Below are 21,413 nucleotides of genomic sequence, written 5' to 3'. Positions count from 1 at the left end.
ATGTAATAACAGAGAGGATCGATCAACTGATTAAACGATCAAATATAATGAATTGTTAAATTTCTCAATGCAAGGAGTGATATCTCCAAATTTGTATTTGGTCCATCAGACATTGTACATTGTATTTTTTGTTATTGAAGAATTATTCAGGGTTGCATTCAATTAATCATGTGTTTATCAAGGTATAATAAATAGGCTTTTAAACTTTCCTTTGCTTATCATTTTGCCCTAAAAATGCATCCTATTTTCCTCCGTTCATTTATGCCTTTAAGTTAGTTTAGTATTGTACTTCGATCTTATGCCGCGAAGGCACCGTGGCCCTGGGAGGCCGGAGGTTTGATTCTACGGAATGGAGGAAGTGCGGTCGAAAGAGCTTTCGTTCACCCATCACTTTGAAGTTTACTTTTCTTCGCTTTCTAGATGAGGTAGCATTTGACTCCAGATTGAAAGGGTCCTATACCATCGAACGCCTTGGCGTATGGTGCTGTATGGCAGTAGCCCGGCCTTGGGAGCGATGATGCTGTCGTATAGTTCTATGGGGCATTGGCGTGGGTGGTATGGCTGCAATAGCAAAATGAAGGAATATAATATGTTCGTATAGCTGTTTTTATTAAATTGGAATGTGAGGAAATATGAAATGGTCTAGTGGTTACTTTGTGCATTTGTATTAAATTAGGAAGTGAAGGAATATAAAATATGTCAATAAATTATCACTTTTATACATATTTATTACTTAAGAAAGCAGCGTGTAATATTAAGGTAAGAATGAAGGAGCCAGCCCACCATCATCAAAGCTCTTGGCAAGAGTCGTCTCGATCCAGTCCCTGTAGTATGCCACCTCAGTGTACACTCCTGGATATTTGGGAAGGGCGCAGTCATTGCCCCAAGATACGATACCGGTCAAGAGGCCCCCACACTGTAAAGGTCCACCAGAATCACCCTGGAAGTACATAATATGATGTCATTAAGAAGTACACATTCAAGGAACACAGTGGGGATGCTTCCACATTTGTTATCACGATGGAGAATTGTGGACCAAAGATGGAATAGGGTGAAAGTGCCGAAATATGAGCTTTTTTGTAATAAGGGGTCTATTGGCCATGTCGCATATGGTGGCAACTTGTCCATGTGCCTGAGGTCATTAGTTTAGTTGGTACGAAGTTCAACAGGTAGAGCCACTGTCCAATGTGCTCAGCTGAGTTTGGTGGGGAAGGGTGAATGTGCTAGCGTCTCGCGCTGCAATCCTTCTGTGCTGTCCGTTGCGTCAGTGTGCTATCACTCATGTGTTTTCTAATTTCTGAGCTACTTAAATAAATGGAATTTATAAAAACTAAATGAAAATGAAAAATGAAAACCTACAATCTGTTTTCCAGTCATTGACCGGGTCAGAGATGGAATGAATGAAGCAGATATAAGCTATTAGTACGATGGGGTCGCCACTCCCAAAGTGATTTATGAATGACAGATAGATGCTATGAAATGAGAATGGAGAGTGTTGCAGGAATGAAAGATGACAGGGAAAACCGGAGTACCCGGAGAAAAATCTATCCCACCTCCGCTTTGTCCAGCACAAATCTCACATGGAGTGACCGGGATTTGAACCACGGTATCCAGCGGTGAGAGGCCGACGCGCTGCGTCTGAGCCACGGGGGCTTATAAAAACTAAATATTGTATGTAATTATATTAAATGTATTGGATGCAGTATACTTGCACTTCAAAGGCCGTAGGTAAAAAAGGGTGAAAGTACCATTGTGTTCGGGAACTCAATTACTGGCGTTTATCCGAAAACATGTTTCTGGCACTTTCACCTTTTCCCACATTTGGTCCTCAATTTGAACTTCCATAATACGAGCGTAAGGAAAATGAAACACTTCAATAATCACTACATTTCTTAAAGGATAAAAGCATGACTCATGGGCAGATTGTTGTCCATCCAGTGTGTGTGTGTGTGTGTGTGTGTGTGTGTGTGTGTGTGTGTGTGTGTGTGTGTGTGTGTGTGTGTGTGTGTGTGTGTGTGTGTGCGTGTGCGTGTGCGTGTGTGTGTGTGTGTGTGTGTGTTTGTTTGTTAAAAGAGAATTTGAATGACACTAAAAATTGTTAAATTTTTTCGCCTGTCAAGCACTCAAGCTGGAAGTTTTAAATTCTTAGAGCTGTTATTGGTAAAAGCTGATAAATAAGAATCGCATTATCCATAACAGGACGTTGGCGACCTACTCGCTGTTCCATCTAAGCCACTGGCCACTGAGGCGGAGATGATTTGTGGTAGTGTGGCCAGTTTGTTTCTACTCCTCCTCTAGCCAACAGGACTCCATCAATCCATCCAAGTGATGACCAAGCCCAATATTGCTTAATTTCGAAGATTTCTTGTTATCCGCTGTTTCTGCCCCTGTGGGTGAAGGTGGTAGATCCCCAGTACCCTCTACTTTTTGTACTAGGTAACTAAAAGAAGACTCAAAGAGCTTTCAACTCACTATGGTCGTCTGAAGAGAAGTTGCGTGATTGCGAAGTAAGGGGTGAAAGTGGGGAGATTGGCTGCCGCGCATGCGCTTGTCTCAAGTCTCAAAGCCTGACAATAAACATCTGCTCCTTCCGCGGGGACTCTTGTAAATTGAAGTGCTGTTGTGTTCAAAGTGGTAGTGCAATTGCGTTTCAGATACACATGACCTATAGTCATAAGTGACGTATAACGAACAGTTTAATAATGAATATGGATCTGTTTCTTCTGTCACGACTGTTTGTAATGAGTATAATACCGGTATCTGTTACTCCTCCTGTACCTACAAACTGCCACGACTTCTCGTCAACGTGTGTTGGCGACCACGTGTACCCTAGCTGAGTCTGACATTGTTTCCATTTACTTGTGCCCATCTCTTCACTTTAAACTTTCCTATGCGATCTTTCTTCATCGCCACTGGGCCTAGGGTGTCTTTCAATTCCACACCTTGATTGCCGGATAATTGCGGTGACGGACATTTGCGGTCACTGAAATAAACTAGAATTCCCCAGCATTCACAGGAGATCTGCATTCTCTGCAGCAGAGGGTGGGCCTCATTAGATTAATCTCGGGGTATCCCCGCTAACCTACCTGAGCTTCTGCCCGCCCGTTCTTTATTTTTCTTTTTTCTTTTTGCTACTAGCTTCACGTCGCACTGACACAGATAGGTCTTATGGGGACGATGGGATAGGAAAGGTCTAGGAGTTGGAAGGAAGAGCCGTGCCCTTAATTAAGGTACAGCCCAAGCATTTACCTGGTGTGAAAATAGGAAACCACGGAATACCATCTTCAGGGCTGCCGACATTGGTATTCGAGCCCACTATCTCCCGGATGGAAGCTCACAGCCGCGCGCCCCTAACGGCATGGTCAACTCGCCCGGTCCCACTCGTTCTAGATTGGAATGAATGAATCAGATATAAGCTATTAGTACGATGGGGTCGCCACTCCCAAAGTGATATATTAATGACTGATAGATGCTATGAAAAGAGAATGGAGAGTGTTGCTGGAATGACAGATGACAGGGAAAACCGGAGTACCCGGAGAAAAACCTGTCCCACCTCCGCTTTGTCCAGCACAAATCTCACATGGAGTGACCGGGATTTGAACCACGGTATCCAGCGGTGAGAGGCATATGTTTGTGATAGCAAAACTCTAAACGTAGTCGCTCGATTGACTTGAAATTTTGACACAACACTGCGTTCGAATACGAGAGTGTTTACGAAGTGCTTTTAACGGAATCGGACATTTTTTTACGCTGAGTAATTTTATGGAATTAATTTCATTACAAAGCCGCGCCAAGATTGGATCGACGTTGATGGACGGATTGTCGCTAGGCGACGAGGACTTGCTATATCATTAAAATACGGTAAGAATTGCGGTATATAGGAGAATGGGAACACACCGCCATATTTTATAAAGGATCTTTCTAGCTAGGAGGTTCATGTTATTAGGCAACTCATTGCCTGTTATTGTAAATGTGAATAAATATGAACAAATGTGTCCTGTACTCGCAAAACCCTAAAAGTAGTCGATCGTCGTCTGTGTTTTCGCCAGTTTTATGAGTTGAATCGAGAAGAACAAGAGCAGCACAATGGTATCAACAACGCCAAGAACAGTTAGATCAACAGCTAAGACGTATACAGTTGCAACATCTGAATGATCGAGCTTCATATCCTTAATTAATAATAAAAGATTCTTAGTCATTGTATGGCAGTCTTTAATCTTAAGTCATAGTACCACATCCATTCATTAATCATTTGTAATGCCTCGCCCACGTTCGAACATAGGCCGCCGTTCTCAACACGCAGTCACACAACGTTAATGGATATCTAACCGCATTGACGACAATGAACGTGTTAAGAGTCAGAACCTCTCAAAGGCGAGCGGAAGAATCGGCAGTTCAGCGGGGAGAAAGACTTGGAAGTCTTACGAGTTGGATCAATAAGAAGTGCAGCACAATCATCTCAACATCTCCAAGAACTATTAGATCAATAGCGAAAACGAATGCAATTCCAATATCTAAATGATCGAGCTTCATATCACCGAACTGCTTTTATACCAATCGGATATTCAGTAAAATAGCGCATGTAAATTCGTTCAAATCGGAAAAATGGACAAAGTTTGTTCGCACTGCACAACAATGAAATTTAAAAGAGAAACCCCGGGAATGTGCTGCGCGAGCGGAAAAGTGAAGCTAGCTGAACTTGAGCAGCCAAAAGGACCACTGAATAGTTTGCTAAAAGCAATTACTGATGATTCAATGTTCATGAATTTTCTGAAGTTTCAGAATATCACAATATTTCCCATCTGTAGATGACAAGAATTAACAAATGAATGAATCACACAAACGTATATCACGCGTTTATACAGTCTATCTTGATTTTTTTAAATTTATCCTTGGCACTTCCAGCACTTCACACTTACAGAACACTACTTAGCTGCTCTACATATTCTCCCAACCATCTCTTCCTCTTCGGACACTGAACGCTCATTAAAACACAGTCACTTATCTCGGACATTCCTTCGAGTTCACTGTAAGGCTCAGCAGATTTCAGCACACAGTCGACATAACAGCCTAACAGTAACACGACGGCACTATTCAGTTGCGGTGGTTGTAAACTAAATGTGTTCGGACGTCCGATGATGCACTTCAGCATCTGTTTAAACTTATTCCATGTCGGTCGAATCTTTGCACAAGTTGTAAGTCTGTGTTGGATTGTGTCTTTATATTGACAGAAGTTGCACGAATCCGTCTCCATCATATGAATATGATGAAGTCTGCTGTTTGTCGGTATAATGTCATGGATTACTTTATACCAACTTTCTTTTACTGCGTCTGGAAGTATCCGATTGCAGATATCCCTCCATACTCGATTCCAGTTGATTATCGTAGCTGCTTTCGTTATGTTAGGGGCTAAATACTGTTGAGAAAATATACAATTAAAAACCGTTTTCATTGAGACATCTGGAGATGTGACGACGTCCAATGGCATATTATAACTTACCTCGACTCTCAGATATCGTTCGTGAGGTGCATGATGATGGATGTCATAATAAGCTGGTGGGTTAATGCACTGTTGAAGACTGCACCATGTCGTGTGGAGATTCTTTGATTTATGATCCTCTGCTCCGTGTAAAATCTTTAAGTTTCTGGTTAGAAAGGTTTTTGCTTTCTCTTTGACGTCAATTAGTCTCAACCCACCCTGGGATATAGATGAGTTGAGTGTACTTCTGGCAAGACGTATTAATGATCCTTGACAAATGAACCAACTAACAACAGAAATTATACGTTTACCAGTCATCCTTGGCATGGGAAGGATTTGGCTCAGATACCATCTTTTGCTTAAGCTGTACATATTCACATACATTATTCTTTGTTGCAAGAGGAAATATATCCATGCCTAACGTGTTGTAATATGTCCCTTAAAGTGTGAAAAGCATCCGCCCAGTTCTTTTTGATCATCTTGTGCACACTGTTAAAGGAGTGTTTTTCCAGAATTTTAATTTATTTTGTTAATGTTGCACACTCTGGAAATGCCCATCGGACACGGCCCGTTTTCCTAATCCACATCGCCTTTGTCTTCTTTGGGTTTGGGTTCAGCTGAGCCCCGGAATATCTCCCGTAATCCTCGATTACCTTGAACAAATGCTGAATATCAATGGTTTGATCTAATACTAGAGTAACGTCATCTGCGAATGCGACAATATCCAGATTACTAGGACTGAAAGTTTGTTATAGATTGCTAAGAAGGGGTTCTAGAGAGAGAACAACATAGACAGCGGACACCCCTGTCGTACTCCTCTGTGGATGTGGATTGGCCTTGTTAAATAACCATTTAAGTTCATCTTTGAAGAGCTACCATTAAGAATTTTACACATGAGGGTCGTGAATCGAGTGTAAAAAGTCAAGAGCATTTAGTGTTTCAATTATATATTTGTGATTTACCCTGTCAGATGCGTGGTCAAAATCTGGCGATATTAGAAGTTTCTTTTTATTGTTGACCAATGACTAGCTTATTACACATAGAGAATTTATTATACATCTTCCTGGTATCGCACCAGACTGGTGTTCGGATGTGGCGTCCTCCATAAACGCAGTTAGTCACTTTTTCACACTAGTTAATAGCTTATAGTCAAAATTTAAGAGCGTTATGGGCTGAAAGTCAGATAACTTGGTTGAATTTGTCATCTTGGGAAGAAGGACCACAAGGCCTTCTTTCATCTTGTCAATGTTCCTTTTTGGATTACAGGAATCATTCATTGCTGCAACGATTTGATCTCTAATGATGAATCAAAATATCATGTAAAAAGCTCTCCCTAGACCATCGGGATCAGGAGATTTGTTCGGTGTGCTTCCTAGTATTTCCTGCTGGATATCTACTAAGGTGATATCTTGTGTCAAACTTTCTTGTTCCCTATGCTGAATTCTTCCTCTTATACTATCAAAGAATGGGTGTTGGTGATTTATGGTGTTGGGCGACTCTTCTTTATACAAGGACTGAAAAAACTCTCCGCCATTTCTTTTATTATTTCGGGACTATTCGTTATTTGTCCATTAGTGGTTGCGATGTGATGGATGTACACTGACTGACAGAGCAAATGCAACACCAAGAAGGAGTGGTCAGAACTGTATGCCAATTGCAGGGTAGACTGACGTCACTGAGGTATGCTCATGATGTGAAATGCGCCGCTGCGCTGCGCACGTAGTGAACGATAAATGGGACACGGCGTTGGCGAATGGCCCACTTCGTACCGTGATTTCTCAGCCGACAGTCATTGTAGAACGTGTTGTCGTGTGCCACAGGACACGTCAACGGAGGCATTTCCAGCAGACAGACGACTTTACGAGGGGTATGGTGATCGGGCTGAGAAGGGCAGGTTGGTCGCTTCGTCAAATCGCAGCCGATACCCATAGGGATGTGTCCACGGTGCAGCGCCTGTGGCGAAGATGGTTGGCGCAGGGACATGTGGCACGTGCGAGGGGTCCAGGCGCAGCCCGAGTGACGTCAGCACGCGAGGATCGGCGCATCCGCCGCCAAGCGGTGGCAGCCCCGCACGCCACGTCAACCGCCATTCTTCGCCATTCTTCAGCATGTGCAAGACACCCTGGCTGTTCCAATATCGACCAGAACAATTTCCCGTCGATTGGTTGAAGGAGGCCTGCACTCCCGGCGTCCGCTCAGAAGACTACCATTGACTCCACAGCATAGACGTGCACGCCTGGCATGGTGCCGGGCTAGAGCGACTTGGATGAGGGAATGGCGGAACGTCGTGTTCTCCGATGAGTCACGCTTCTGTTCTGTCAGTGATAGTCACCGCAGACGAGTGTGGCGTCGGCGTGGAGAAAGGTCAAATCCGGCAGTAACTGTGGAGCGCCCTACCGCTAGACAACGCGGCATCATGGTTTGGGGCGCTATTGCGTATGATTCCACGTCACCTCTAGTGCGTATTCAAGGCACGTTAAATGCCCACCGCTACGTGCAGCATGTGCTGCGGCCGGTGGCACTCCCGTACCTTCAGGGGCTGCCCAATGCTCTGTTTCAGCAGGATAATGCCCGCCCACACACTGCTCGCATCTCCCAACAGGCTCTACGAGGTGTACAGATGCTTCCGTGGCCAGCGTACTCTCCGGATCTCTCACCAATCGAACACGTGTGGGATCTCATTGGACGCCGTTTGCAAACTCTGCCCCAGCCTCGTACGGACGGCCAACTGTGGCAAATGGTTGACAGAGAATGGAGAACCATCCCTCAGGACACCATCCGCACTCTTATTGACTCTGTACCTCGACGTGTTTCTGCGTGCATCGCCGCTCGCGGTGGTCCTACATCCTACTGAGTCGATGCCGTGCGCATTGTGTAACCTGCATATCGGTTTGAAATAAACATCAATTATTCGTCCGTGCCGTCTCTGTTTTTTCCCCAACTTTCATCCCTTTCGAACCACTCCTTCTTGGTGTTGCATTTGCTCTGTCAGTCAGTGTATATTTGACGCCCTTTCCTGCAATTCCTTATAAGGTGATAACTGGAAGAAGACTTGTTGGCAAGATGTTGATGATCTTGCGCTTGCATTTTCAGACCTTCCATTTCTCTTCGCTGTATCGTTAGTAGCTGCGCGCTCTTGTTTTCTTTATTCTTCGATATGTATCAGAATTGGTAGGATCCTCCTTATATAACTGTCTTAGGCATTTGTAATAGAATTCTGCCTTCTCCTCTCGGCACTGTATGTCTTCAATAGCCAGATCGTGCGAGGTTTAGCGTATAACAACCACCAATCAAGAGTATCTCTCTATCGGGGTATGTATGTTTTCCATTTTTGCCATTCAGCGAAAAATCTTTCTTGTAAGTCCATGTTCTTCAAAATAGATGAATTTAACCTCCAAATTCCTAGTCGGTGTCTTGGTCTCCACTCAGGTTGTCGGATCTTACAGATAAAATGCAAAATGGTTCCATTGGGCATACATCTGTTTCCCTCACTTGGTCTTTCAGTCCTCCGCTGAAATGTATTCTATCTAGTCGAGAAGCGCCACCTTCGTAATAATACGTATATCCAGATGACCTCTATTACTTCACTTCCCATGTGTCTTTTACACATAGCCCTTTCATTAAATCAGATAGCGCGGAACATCCCTGGAACTGTCCTGTTTGGGCTTTGGGTGATAATACTGCGTTAAAATCACCTCCAAGGATCATATTGTCTCTATGTCTGTAAATAAGTGGAAGGATTTCTGTGGTATAGACAGCCGTCTTTGCGTCCTTGCTTGCGAGCCTGATGGGGCATATATGCTTACAATTAGTAAAGTCCCGAGTACGTATGCTGATTCCTCGAGAATTTGGTAGGAGTGCTGTGTCCGAGTATGGTATATTGTCCTTAATGTATATGATTGTACCGCGTTTGTGCTCGTTAACATTAATAATTTTATCGTATCCAGGACTGGTAGCAAGGTCATCGGTTGCCACTTCTTGCAACATAACTATATCTACGTCCTGGTCACGAATAACCTGTTTAAGAAGCGACTGTTTACCTGCATTTTGAATACAATTTATATTTAGTGTCATCAATGTGTATATTAACAGCTTCCTCGTGAGATTATGCATGCTTCTTCTCCTAATAAATTCAACGGAGATGGGGGGGGGGGACTCTGTCGTCTATCTCCTAATCTACTCCCCTGTAGCCGCGGGTCTCTAGTATGGCTTCTGTGTTTCCTCCCTCGAGGGTCGATATGTTTTTATTTTTGTTTTGCTTTTCAAAATGACAACTTCTTGAGTTGGTGTTTCATTTGTTTTCAAGCTTTCTTGAACTCCTGACCTCGTCTCTTGTATTTCCATAAGTTTTGAAGTTTCAGCTTCGATCTCATTGGCCCATTGCATGCTACTGGTCGCAGTGTCTTGAATAACGCTTTTGTTCTAGTTGCTTTACGTCGCACCGACACAGATAGGACTTATGGCGACGATGGGATAGGAAAGGCCTAGAAGTTGGAAGGAAGCGGCCGTGGCCTTAATCAAGGTACAGCCCCAGCATTTGCCTGGTGTGAAAATGGGAAACCACGGAAAACCATCTTCAGGGCTGCCGACAGTGGGGCTCGAACCCACGATCTCCCGGATGCAAGCTCACAGCCGCACGCCTCTACGCGCCCGGCCAACTCGCCCGGTACGCTTTTGTTCAGTGGTTGAATACTTGTGTCCCTCTCTCCTGGTTTCTCTAGTGTCCTAGCATTTATTATATTCTCGGCTTCAGTGTTGGAGTATGGCTTTTAGTGCCGGGAGTGTCCGAGGACAAGTTCGGCTCGCCAGATGCAGGTCTTTCGATTTGACACCCGTAGGTGACCTGCGCGTCGTGATGAGGATGAAATGATGATAAAGACGACACATACACCTAGCCCCCGTGCCAGCGAAATTAACCAATTAATTAACCCTGCCGGGAGTCGAACCCGGGACCCCTGTGACCAAAGGCCAGTACGCTAACCATTTAGCCATGGAGCCGGACGGCTTCAGTGTTGACGGGTGTGTTTACAATTTCGTTTTCGAGGTTGTGTATTAGCGTGTTCGTCTTGTTTTGGTAGCAGTATTTGTTGCGTTGTGGATATGTCGTTCGGTGAGGCTGCCTGGCTAACTTGTGTCGGCGATAAGACATTGGAGTGAGTGACTCATCCACTTATTGTTCTGCAGCCGGCCCTTAATATATTAACTGCGTGGCTATGGCCACGATTGGTGGTATGGCAGTTTTAAGTTCTATTCGCATAGCTCTGATACCACTGTAAATATTATAGACGTAGGTTGAAGACCATCTTTCATTTCTGATGTCCCTTACTTTCCCATATTTGCTAAAAAATGACATGCCGGGCTGAGTGGCTCAGACGGTTGAGGCACTGGCCTTCTGCCCAACTTAGCAGGTTCTATCCTGGCTCAGTCCGGTGGTATTTGAAGGTGCTCAAATACGTCAGCTTCGTGTCGGTAGATTTACTGGCACGTAAAAGAACTCCTGCGGGACTAAATACCGGCACCTCGGCTTCTCCGAAAAATCAATTAGTGGGACGTAAAGCAAATAACATTATTATTATTATTATTATTATTATTATTATTATTATTATTATTATTATTATTATTATTATTATTATTAAAAATGACATTATTTTCTCGTTCGGCATTTTTATTGGTAGGTTCATTATTCTGACCAATTTACTGCCAACACCTGCACATGCTATAAAAACATCAGAGAAGGAACCATTCAATTTTCGTACTTGTGATTTTCCGTTTGTAGTTAGTAATACCTTCTCCATCAGTAGTTTACTAGTTAGTTTGACGTAGACAGCGGTTTCCAAATTGTCGAGCTGAATTGCTTCTAGATGATCAACTTGTAAGTTTTAAGGTTTGCTGAATCCACTCATGAATTTCTGCTGGCACTGATTTAGTGTAAGAGAAGGCCTAATGGCCTTAACTACGCCAATAAAGACATTTATCTATCTATCTATCTATCTATCTATCTATCTATCTATCTATCTATCTATCTATCTATCTATTTATTTGTCTTGTCGGTAAATGCACATTTTATTGTAGTCCTACTAATGCTATTGTTTGCCATTGTCAATTTACTTTATTTTACTGGAAAATATTAACGCACCAACGTCAAACGCAATGAAGGCAGAGTACAGCGAACCGCTCTCTACCACAGCTCAAACCGGACTGAGGTGAAACACAAAAAGTACCGTTTTTAAGTGCGTTTCAACCTTGCGTCAATTTTAATACATTGTTACTAAAAAAACGTCATCTGATCTAATCCAACTTTCAACACAATATACATTGGGGTGTTTTTTACTTTGTTTATACATTGCAGAATTGTATGTTTCTAAAAATATGACATGACTTGTTCTTCTCCTTCAGACTCACCCAGTTGACGATTCCATGTTGACTTTCCCTGTACTTTCCGTACATATAACCATTGTAATGTTCACAATGATTGCTGAAGGTATCAGTGTCTAAATAATGCGCGCGAGAGAAAAATGTTTTCGAAGCAAGCGAGCCGGATCCCAGGCAGGTTAGCGGGGATATCCCTGGATTCAGCTAATGAGGCGAACCCCCTGCTGCAAATCTCCTGTGACTGTTGCAGAATTTATGTGAGTAGCCACAAATATATCTCGGTGACCGCAAATATCCGTGATTTTGTGGTGACCGTAAATGAATATCCGCAAATGTCCGGACACCGTGTTTCATTTTCACACCTTTTTCCGATTCAAAGGATCAGAACTCTTCCGTTTTGCCCTCTGATTAGTGTTTAATAGATGGTGATTGCCCAGTTGTACTTCCTCTTAAGAACACGTTCACCAACACCACTACCACAGTTCACACGGAAAAATTCTGATAGATACTGTATCATATCTAATGTTTTGACCAACAAACTAGAGTGACGGTAAACTCAAGCGAGGCGCGTATAGCGAGCTGATGGGAACATCCCGATAGATATCATATCTAATGGTATAAATGTAGAGTGACCAGAAACAAGAGTTGACGGCAAACTCAAGCGAGGCGCGCGTAGTGAGCTGATGGGAACATCCCGATAGATATCATATCTAATGGTATAAATGTAGAGTGACCAGAAACAAGAGTTGACGGCAAACTCAAGCGAGGCGCACATAGCGAGCGGATGGGAACATCCCGATAGATATCATATCTAATGGTTTATATGTAGAGTGACCAGAAACAAGACTTGACGGCAAACTCAAGCGAGGTGCGCAAGCGAGCTGATAAGAACATCCCGATATATATCATATCTAATGGTTTAAATGTAGAGTGACCAACAAACAAGAGTTGACGGCGAACTCAAGTGAGGCGCACATAGCGAGCTGATGGGAACATCCCGATAGATATCATATCTAATGGTTTATATGTAGAGTGACCAGAAACAAGACTTGACGGCAAACTCAAGCGAGGTGCGCAAGCGAGCTGATGAGAACATCCCGATAGATATCATATCTAATGGTTTAAATGTAGAGTGACCAACAAACAAGACTTGACGGCGAACTCAAGTGAGGCGTGTGTAGCGATCTGATAAGAACGTCCCTACCGGTCCTTCGCTCTGAAGACAGCCTCTGTTCTCTTCAACAAGAAATAATTACGAAACAGACTTACTACCGTAAAACTGCAGGATCAATTATTTGCTTTCCGCGAAGACTTTGCTCAGACGAGATACCCGTCCGACCATATCTACGACTCTTCTAACAATGACGAAAGGTTTGAACTTCAAAATCAATTGATCGTTGCTCCATTGATATGATAACATCGTTTCTCACCAAATGGTTCACGATGCTCGATTAAACTCCGAGAAGGAATTGACACCGTCGTATTTGTTCCAAGTCACATGTTTCATACTTGCCCGTCCGTGAGTTGTAGACTAAACAATATAAGGTCATCAGACAGATGTGGAGAGAAGTGGCCAGGATGAATACTGTTATGAATAAAACTCTATTTTATCGATCAAATGTCTGCCTCCGTAGCGTAACGGTTAGCATTATTAGCTGTCGTACTCGCCGGCCCGGGTTCGATGTACGATACTGTCACAAATTTAAGAGTGGCAGGAGGGTTGATACGTGGTTAAAATTTTGCATGTAGCTCACCTGAAAAGAGCTGCCCCATCTCAGGACGAGGACACCAGTCTACTTAACACACACACATATACACACACAATAGTTCCCTAATTAGTGGCTGTTTACAAAGTCTTTAGTCCTCGCAGGTAGTAGTGATGGTGATTATTGTTTTAAGATGAAGTACAACTAGGCAACTATACTCTATATAACACTAATCACAGAGAAAAATGGAAAAGATCCGACAGTTCGAAAAATGAATGTATCGGCCAAAGAAAGACAATGACTACAAAGGGCGTGCAAATGAAAGTCTCCCTAGGCCTCGAGTGCTCTGATACCGTCGGGGTCGGAAAAGAATATGAGTTCACCAAGGGAGGTCGGTTAGGATAAATGAAAGTGAGGAGCCTGGCACAAGTGGAAGCAATGCCAGGACTCAGCTAAGAGCCCCGTGGTCGGCATCCAACGCTCCAAAGTTCAGAGCCCCTGGGGCCCCTTTTAGTCACCTCTTACGACAGGCAGGGTATACCATGTGTGTTATTCTACATCACGTCTCCGACTAGACAGTGTTTACCTGGAACGGAGTCCCTTCTTAACAGCGCACCTTTCACTCGCTTCGCACGCTCAGTCACTCCACTCAGCAGATTCACGCACACAAATTCGAACACACAGTCTGTTAGCAATCATGACGCACGACGACTGTTCGTTGACTCGATTCCAGACTAGTCCGGCACCAACACAGTCAGCACAGTGGTCGCTCCACCCAGTGAACTACTCGGCAAGACAATTACACAGCACCGCTAAACAACAGTGACGGCACATTAACATTTCTCACCATCGTACTCTTACAGTATACCCAGCGACAACCACGACGAGCGCTGCTACAGCTCACTCACTCTGACAGCAACAACTGCTGTTCAGCTCCGCAACATAACGACAACATCAAACTACTGCTGTCCAACTTCTCTACACTGACTCTCATTCGCGGCTAGCCTCCATTTTATATCCTGGTAACGGAGTACTAGAATCTTCGGGAGTCGGCTAGAATGTCAGCATTTTAATTTCGCGTTCCGGAAGGTTCACGTTGAAACCAAACGAAAGCACAATACAAGGAGAGGACGGCCGATGCCCTCAGGCCATCTGGGTGTTCACCGGCCTGATTTACTCGTTTCTGCTAGGAAATACCGAAGGGGGCTTGGATAGGGCTGGTGGTTGCATGAGCACGTAACGATAAGAATGAAATAAGTGCAACGGAAGAAAGATAAAGGCACAGGTATAGAATGGGAGATGGAGTAAGTTGAAAATTGTGTGAGTGCCTTGGGGCCCAATTGCGGAAGGGGGATTGGAGGTGGAAATACTACAAAGAAGTTTAAAGAAGAAGAGAGTAAAACAAAAGAAAGGTAATTAAGTAACTAGTAGACATGGATAATTAATATACGATACGCTGAATGAATTAATGACTGATAGCCAGTGTCCCTGTTTAAATTACTGTATTAGGAGTTTTGCGTATTTACACCACTTCCTGTATATCCTAGACTTATAGTGTTTTGTGTGGATAAGAGCTCGAACATCTTGGAATACGGCATCATGACTCAATGATAAGGTGTGCTCAACTATTGCCAACTTGTGTGGTTGGCTGAGAAGCATATTGCTTTGGTGTTCCTTGATGCGAGTCCCAGTGGACTGGCATGTTTAGCCAATGTATACCCTAACAAAGACCCCATGGTGTAATAGTGGGGGCAATTTGTCCTTGTTTGTACCTAAATTGAGATCAGTACTTGTGACGCGGTGTTTATACCGTGTTAGCCGAGGGTCTTAGCAGTTCGATCTGTGGTCTTATGGATACACTAGCTGCAACACCCGTCGTTGACGGAACAACCATATAGAATGTGCACCTACTTTCCGCCATTATTCAGGCAGGCTGTTTTACTCGGGACGCGGCAGTAATCCCATCTATCGGAGATGAGTAGTAGCAGAAGAGCCAAAGCACATTACAACAATGGTCAATGGAATGTCATTCTTAATCAGTTTTATGAGTTTTCGATATGGTAGGTCTTCACATTCAGTTTTCTTCCGACTCTGTGTTATTAGGGCACCTTCCTTCCTTCCTTCCTTCCTTCCTTCCTTCCTTGCTTCCTTCCTGACTTCCTCTTGTCTTGTTCTTCAAGGGATCGTTCTTTTACGATTTTTTCCTCACTTTTATAACCATCTTCACAATTTTCCATGTCGATATAGGCCGATGCCCATGCGGTTTTACACCTTCAAACGATCATGACTAAAACCATCGCCAGGTACCAAATTGAACAATATTTTCATGTTAGGAACTCTCGGCGTTGATATAGACTACTATCATAGTCGGTATGGTAAAACTGTACAAGACATAAATGATTGTAACCGTATTCTCTATAACGTTTGTTATGAAATACGAAGGAAATGATCTCTCCGTAGCTGCTGGCGGTCTGTAGCTACAGGCTGAGTGCATTTAACCCATCTATTCATGCATTCATCCATAAATCCATCCATACTTTTATTCAGAATTCAGTCATTGAATCATTCATTAATTAACTCATTCACGCATTTATGTAGATATATAAAATCGTAAGGACATAACCGAGGGAGGACGGGATAGGACAGGCCTATCCCAAACGAATGGGGTAGAGTGTCAGCAAATGCACCAGGGAATAGAAGAAAGGGAGGGGGCACATGGGGAGCAGGATTTCCGCTTACATGTGCCCTGCTGAAATACGATTGGACAGTAGTTATAGGCGTGGCCCTTGTATGTGGAATGGTTTTCCGCCCGTGTAAGGAGTCACAAACCATTCTTAAAATCGTAAGGACATAACCAAGGGAGGACGGGATAGGATGGGTCTAACCCAAACAAATGGGGTAGAGTGTCAGCAAATGTACCAGGAAAAATCTCGAGATAGAAAAAAAAGGGGAGGGGGCACATGGGGAGCAGGATTTCCGCTTACATATGCCCTGCTGAAATGTGGAATGGTGAGAAATTAGTGTTTGACAGCTGCTAGAGTAGGTGGGGGGCCGGGCGTGTTATCCCTGGGAAGGTGGCTCTTTTTCTCACCAGGGATGGATAACACGACCGGGCAGTAGTTAGAGGCGTGCCCTTGCATGTGGAATGGTTTTCCGCCCGTGCAAGGAGTCACAAATTAAGGTAGATTATAGAGTTATTCATGAATTCATTCATAAATCCGCCCATGCATTTATCCATCGACCCATGGAATGCTCTCTCCTCAGCTGGTGGTTATCCGTGACTGGGAGAGAAGTGTTTATTCATTAATGCATGCATTCAGTCATGGAATCATTCATTAATTAACTCATTCATGCATTCAGGTAGCCATATGCATAGTGTCTGTTGAATATGGAGGAGAACTCTGTACAGACTTATGACAAATAAATAGATGTTATGAAATACTTTTCGATGGGACCAATGACATAGGTATTAAAAAAATCATTTCAGGCACCTTCCCCTAAACTACCATTTCATCCAGAGTGAATAAAAGGTGTGTATAGCTTAGAATTGTGTCATACTTTATACACCAATTTTCATTAAATTCTGTTCACCCATTTTCTCGTGGTTTGGTGTTGATATGGACTTAGCAACAAAAACTGAAATTCACGAGTATATTTGATATCATAGCAGGTCCAGTAAAAATGTATGACATAAATGATCGGAAGTTCAGTTCTATGTAGGTTTGTTTATTCTTTCTTCTGGAATGTAGGGCTCGATTAATCTGTACATCATTGTACAGAACATGACCCTTCTCGTTCTAGATAGCTGATCGTTCATAAATAACGTAGTTGTCGTGACTGTCGTGAGACTATCCTGTGTTAGTAAGAATCTGCATGGTGATAGCGATTTGTACGAGTAATCTTGCGGTAGACATTGTGTCATACGGAGGCGTGCGGGTGCTTGTCACTAGAACGTCCAAGAAAGGATGGCATCCACCCGATTCTTTATCCACCGTGAATTTAATTGAATTATGCTGTTGATTTAGATGGTCTAGGGAATGGTAAAGTTTCTCAGGACCTTCTATCTACACAACAAAGGCGGCCTATAATCCACATACCTCCACCAAATCACTGGTTTGGCGGAAGCCGATTAATTAATCATGTCTGATTAATTCCCCTGGCTCGAGGACTGGGGGTTTGTGTTCATCTTAATACACACACGTTATAATCAGTTATAAGTAACAGACATCACAGTATCAACCACCACAGAAACACGTGAAAGTGAATACTTATAACTAAGGTTCGAATGTTGAGGACAAGTCATTTCTCTTTTGAACTCATTCTACCCAAAATCTGAAAAGAAAAAAAATGTGAATGACGCGTCCCTGACCCAGTTTAAAGCAATTTTATGTTGCATATAAATGCATACTTCGGTCGTTGTTATTGATTTGTCATATTTTTGCGCATTTTAGTGATATGAGATCATATTTGGTTATATTTAGAACATTTTTATTTAAGTTGAAGCGCCGTTTTTAACAAGGTATATGTTATTTGCATTGATTTTCAAACACATGATTTCAAAATACTGTAATATATGTATCTTTCTTTCACCGAAAAAAAGAAAAGATGGGTATCCGGTTTAGAAGGCATGATTTCGAGAGAGATATGCTGTACGAACGTACGCCGACAGATACCAAAAACCATGATGCTAATACTTAATTTTTGTTTCCGTTTTAGGAAAACAGAGCGAGAATTGCGCCACGAGGTTATGACACTGAATAAAGTATAAAATTTTAATCTGCCTACTGTAGCTCTGTCAGTCTGGATAATTAAATCTGTCTGCTGTATTATCGCTTATCACTTTTAGACACATTTAATGTTAGTAATATTCTAATACTTGATACTTATCCCTAAATTGCTTAAGACATATTTTACATATTTTAGGGGCATATTTGCTTGCATATTTTGTAATTCTTTAGGTCATAAACTTCCGAATCTTACTTATAACTTATCACAACCACCACAGAGATAATAATTAATTGATAAATTAATTAATAATTCCTTCCTCAAAGGAAGGGTTTTAAACTGGGCCAAATCCTCATATAGTGCTAACCCCAAATAAATGGAAAAAGACCACGAAGTAGAAGAAAGTGGTGGTGGTGGTGGTGGTGGTGGTGGTGGTTTTTCTCCTACTTAAATCAAAAACTAGCGTTTAGTTCTTAATATTTTTCTTCCATGGCCATTTTCCCCATTGGCTCGGGTCGGTATTAAATAGATTAAGTCCAATTTTATGGCTGGATGCCTTTGCTGCCATCAACTCTATATGGAGGGAATTGTTCACTTTTGCGTGTTTCTGTAGTGGTTGATACTGTGATGTCTGTTGCTTACAGTTTGTGATTAAATAATAATAATAATAATAATAATAATAATAATAATAATAATAATAATAATAATAATAATAATAATAATAATAATAATAATAATAATAATATGCCTAGGATTTTTACTTCAAATTATGACAGCCTTTCTGTTGTCAGCAAAGACAACGTAATTAGCTGAACAGCCTTAGGCCTATATTTCTGACTAAATTGTGAACGATATAAGCCACATAAGTTACGTATGCATTAAGTAAATTAAATCATTAAAAAACTTACGTCGCATGCATCCTTTCCTCCGTTCATGTATCCAGCACATACCATGCCCGGCTCGATGCTGCCTGTGGGGTAGTTTTCGTAACTAGCCACGCAGATGTCCTGTGATACGAAGGGCACATCCACTGCTTGCAAGATGTCAGGGTAGTTGTCAGGGTACTGTAATCATAATTACATACACTGAATACCAGTTCATTGACGAATTAGTTTATACATGATACATAAATACGTACACAAGGGAGGCTCGGCTAAATCTACAACTAATTCTGAAGCGACTGAAATATACAGTAACTTAACTGTGGCTGTACCCCAGTGTGAGGAGGAGGTATAGTCGGCTTATTATCAGGGGCGGTACGTGGTATTGTTGCAGTGTTGCACAACTCCCAATCATTTTACTCTTCATTTATCGCCTTTTCTTCTATTTTTAATTTTTAGTTCAATAAACCTAACATATATTCTAAAATGTGTTAAAATCAACCATCTTTGGTCGTTCGATTTACTAATGCTTCGCAACGGACCAATAAACGCTGCCGGCTTGGAATCATATCAGGAGGATTGCTTTCCTACGGCAAATCTTAAGCGGTAAACCTGCGCCTGTACGTAGCATCAGGTAGCATGTTCACCAGTATTAATCCCTGGGTGTTGCACAGGACCAGCAAACCCCCCGTCGAGTAACAACTCCAAATGTCCCCGTCAGATTTCACCACTCTGTGGAGATTGCTTCATGCCTGCTTTCTCTCCTCTCGTAACGGTAAGGATTTCTTTTCTACGCTGGTAGGGTTCGGCATACCTGTCCACCCACAATATACCAACATTCTGCATCAATGAAAAACAGAAGGGCAAATTTTCAATTCAAGAGAAGTAAGACTAACTGTAGTTATTTATTTCCTGTGTTTTAATTGCCGAATATATTTCAATTGTAATAGGAATGTAATGCATTCCTTAATAATAAGAGTTTCTTGGTATTTCTGCAAGCAGCTCATATAAAAATTTGAAATTGAAAAATTTGGTGCAACACACAGCTTCAGATACCACCAGCCGCCACGGCTTATTGCGTCCTCTAAACATCTTGTACTCTAATGGTGAAGGTTGTAAATTATGAAGTGGACCCTTTTGCTGGTAGCATCAAGAAACGTTTCGTTACTTATACTGTTTAAAGTGTTTCTATGACACTATAGCCCTGAAGGGCTTTGGCCTACTAAGTGACCGCTGTTCATCGCGAAGGCCTGCAGATTACGAGGTGACGCATGGTCAGGCTGACAAATCCACTCGGCCGTTATTCTTGGTTTTCTAAACCAGGGGCGCCATCTCACTATCATTTTCTCAGTTTTAATCACGTAAGCTGGGTAGACCTTGAACCAATCCTCAAGTCCAGGTAAAAGTCCCTGATATGGCCTGGAATCGAACCCGGGGCCTCCGATTCAGAGGCAAGTACGCTACCGCTAGACCGCGAGACCGGCTCTTTAAGGTGAGTACTTCTACAATATTTATTACTCCTTTCAAGTGATATTATTTGCAGTATTAATGGTAATGAATGCATTAACTACTGAGGAATTAGTCGTGTGGAATTACACAGACTGCTGCAGATTTAGACAAAGTATTACAGTTACGATTCATCGCAGATTTAGACAAAGTATTACAGTTACGATTCATCATTCTCACCATCATTAATTTACAGTCCTAAGTGATATCAGTTGTCATAAAACATTTCCAGATTATCTGGTCATTTGTCGATTCTTTCATTGAAACATTTATTTTCGTTTCTTTCTTCCAATTACTTTACGTCGCACCGACACAGAGAGGTCTTATGGCAAAGGTGGGAGAGGAAACGGCTAAGATTGGCAAAGAAGTGACCGTGACCTAAATTAAGGTACAGCCCCAGCATTTGCCTGGTGTGAAAATGGGAAACCACGGGAAACCACCGTCAGGGCTCCCGACAATACGCCCCCTGTGGGTGGGGGCGATAGAATAACACCCACGGTATCCCCTGCCTGTCGTAAGAGGCGACTAAAAGGGGACCCAGGGGCTCTGAACTTTGGAGCGTGGGTTGGCGACCACGGGGCCCTTAGCTGAGTCGTGGCATTGCTTCCACGTACTTGTGCCAGGCTCCTCACTTTCATCTATCCTATCCGACCTCCCTCGGTCAACTCTTGTTCTTTTCAGACCCCGACGGTATTACGTATGGAGGCCTAGGGAGTCTTTCATTTTCACGCCCTTCGTGGCCCT

General features: G+C 42.7%; 1 protein-coding gene across 1 annotated transcript in view; it reads right to left on the bottom strand.

Annotated features, from left to right (window-relative positions):
- Positions 1-716: 716 nt before the first annotated feature.
- LOC136863047 (trypsin-1) overlaps positions 717-21,413 on the bottom strand; it is a 46,934-nt gene continuing 26,237 nt past the window's right edge. Inside the window, exons 6-7 of the mRNA XM_067139374.2 lie at positions 19,191-19,346; positions 717-940 (exon numbers count right to left, since the gene is read on the bottom strand). Of these exons, the coding sequence (XP_066995475.2) occupies positions 755-940; positions 19,191-19,346 (342 nt within the window). The 3' untranslated portion in view covers positions 717-754. The remainder of the gene's footprint in view (positions 941-19,190; positions 19,347-21,413) is intronic.

The sequence above is a fragment of the Anabrus simplex genome, chromosome 1 (assembly GCF_040414725.1).
Source record: "Anabrus simplex isolate iqAnaSimp1 chromosome 1, ASM4041472v1, whole genome shotgun sequence".
Classification (NCBI taxonomy): Eukaryota; Metazoa; Arthropoda; class Insecta; order Orthoptera; family Tettigoniidae; genus Anabrus; species Anabrus simplex.
This window is presented reverse-complemented; position numbering and strand designations above follow the sequence as displayed.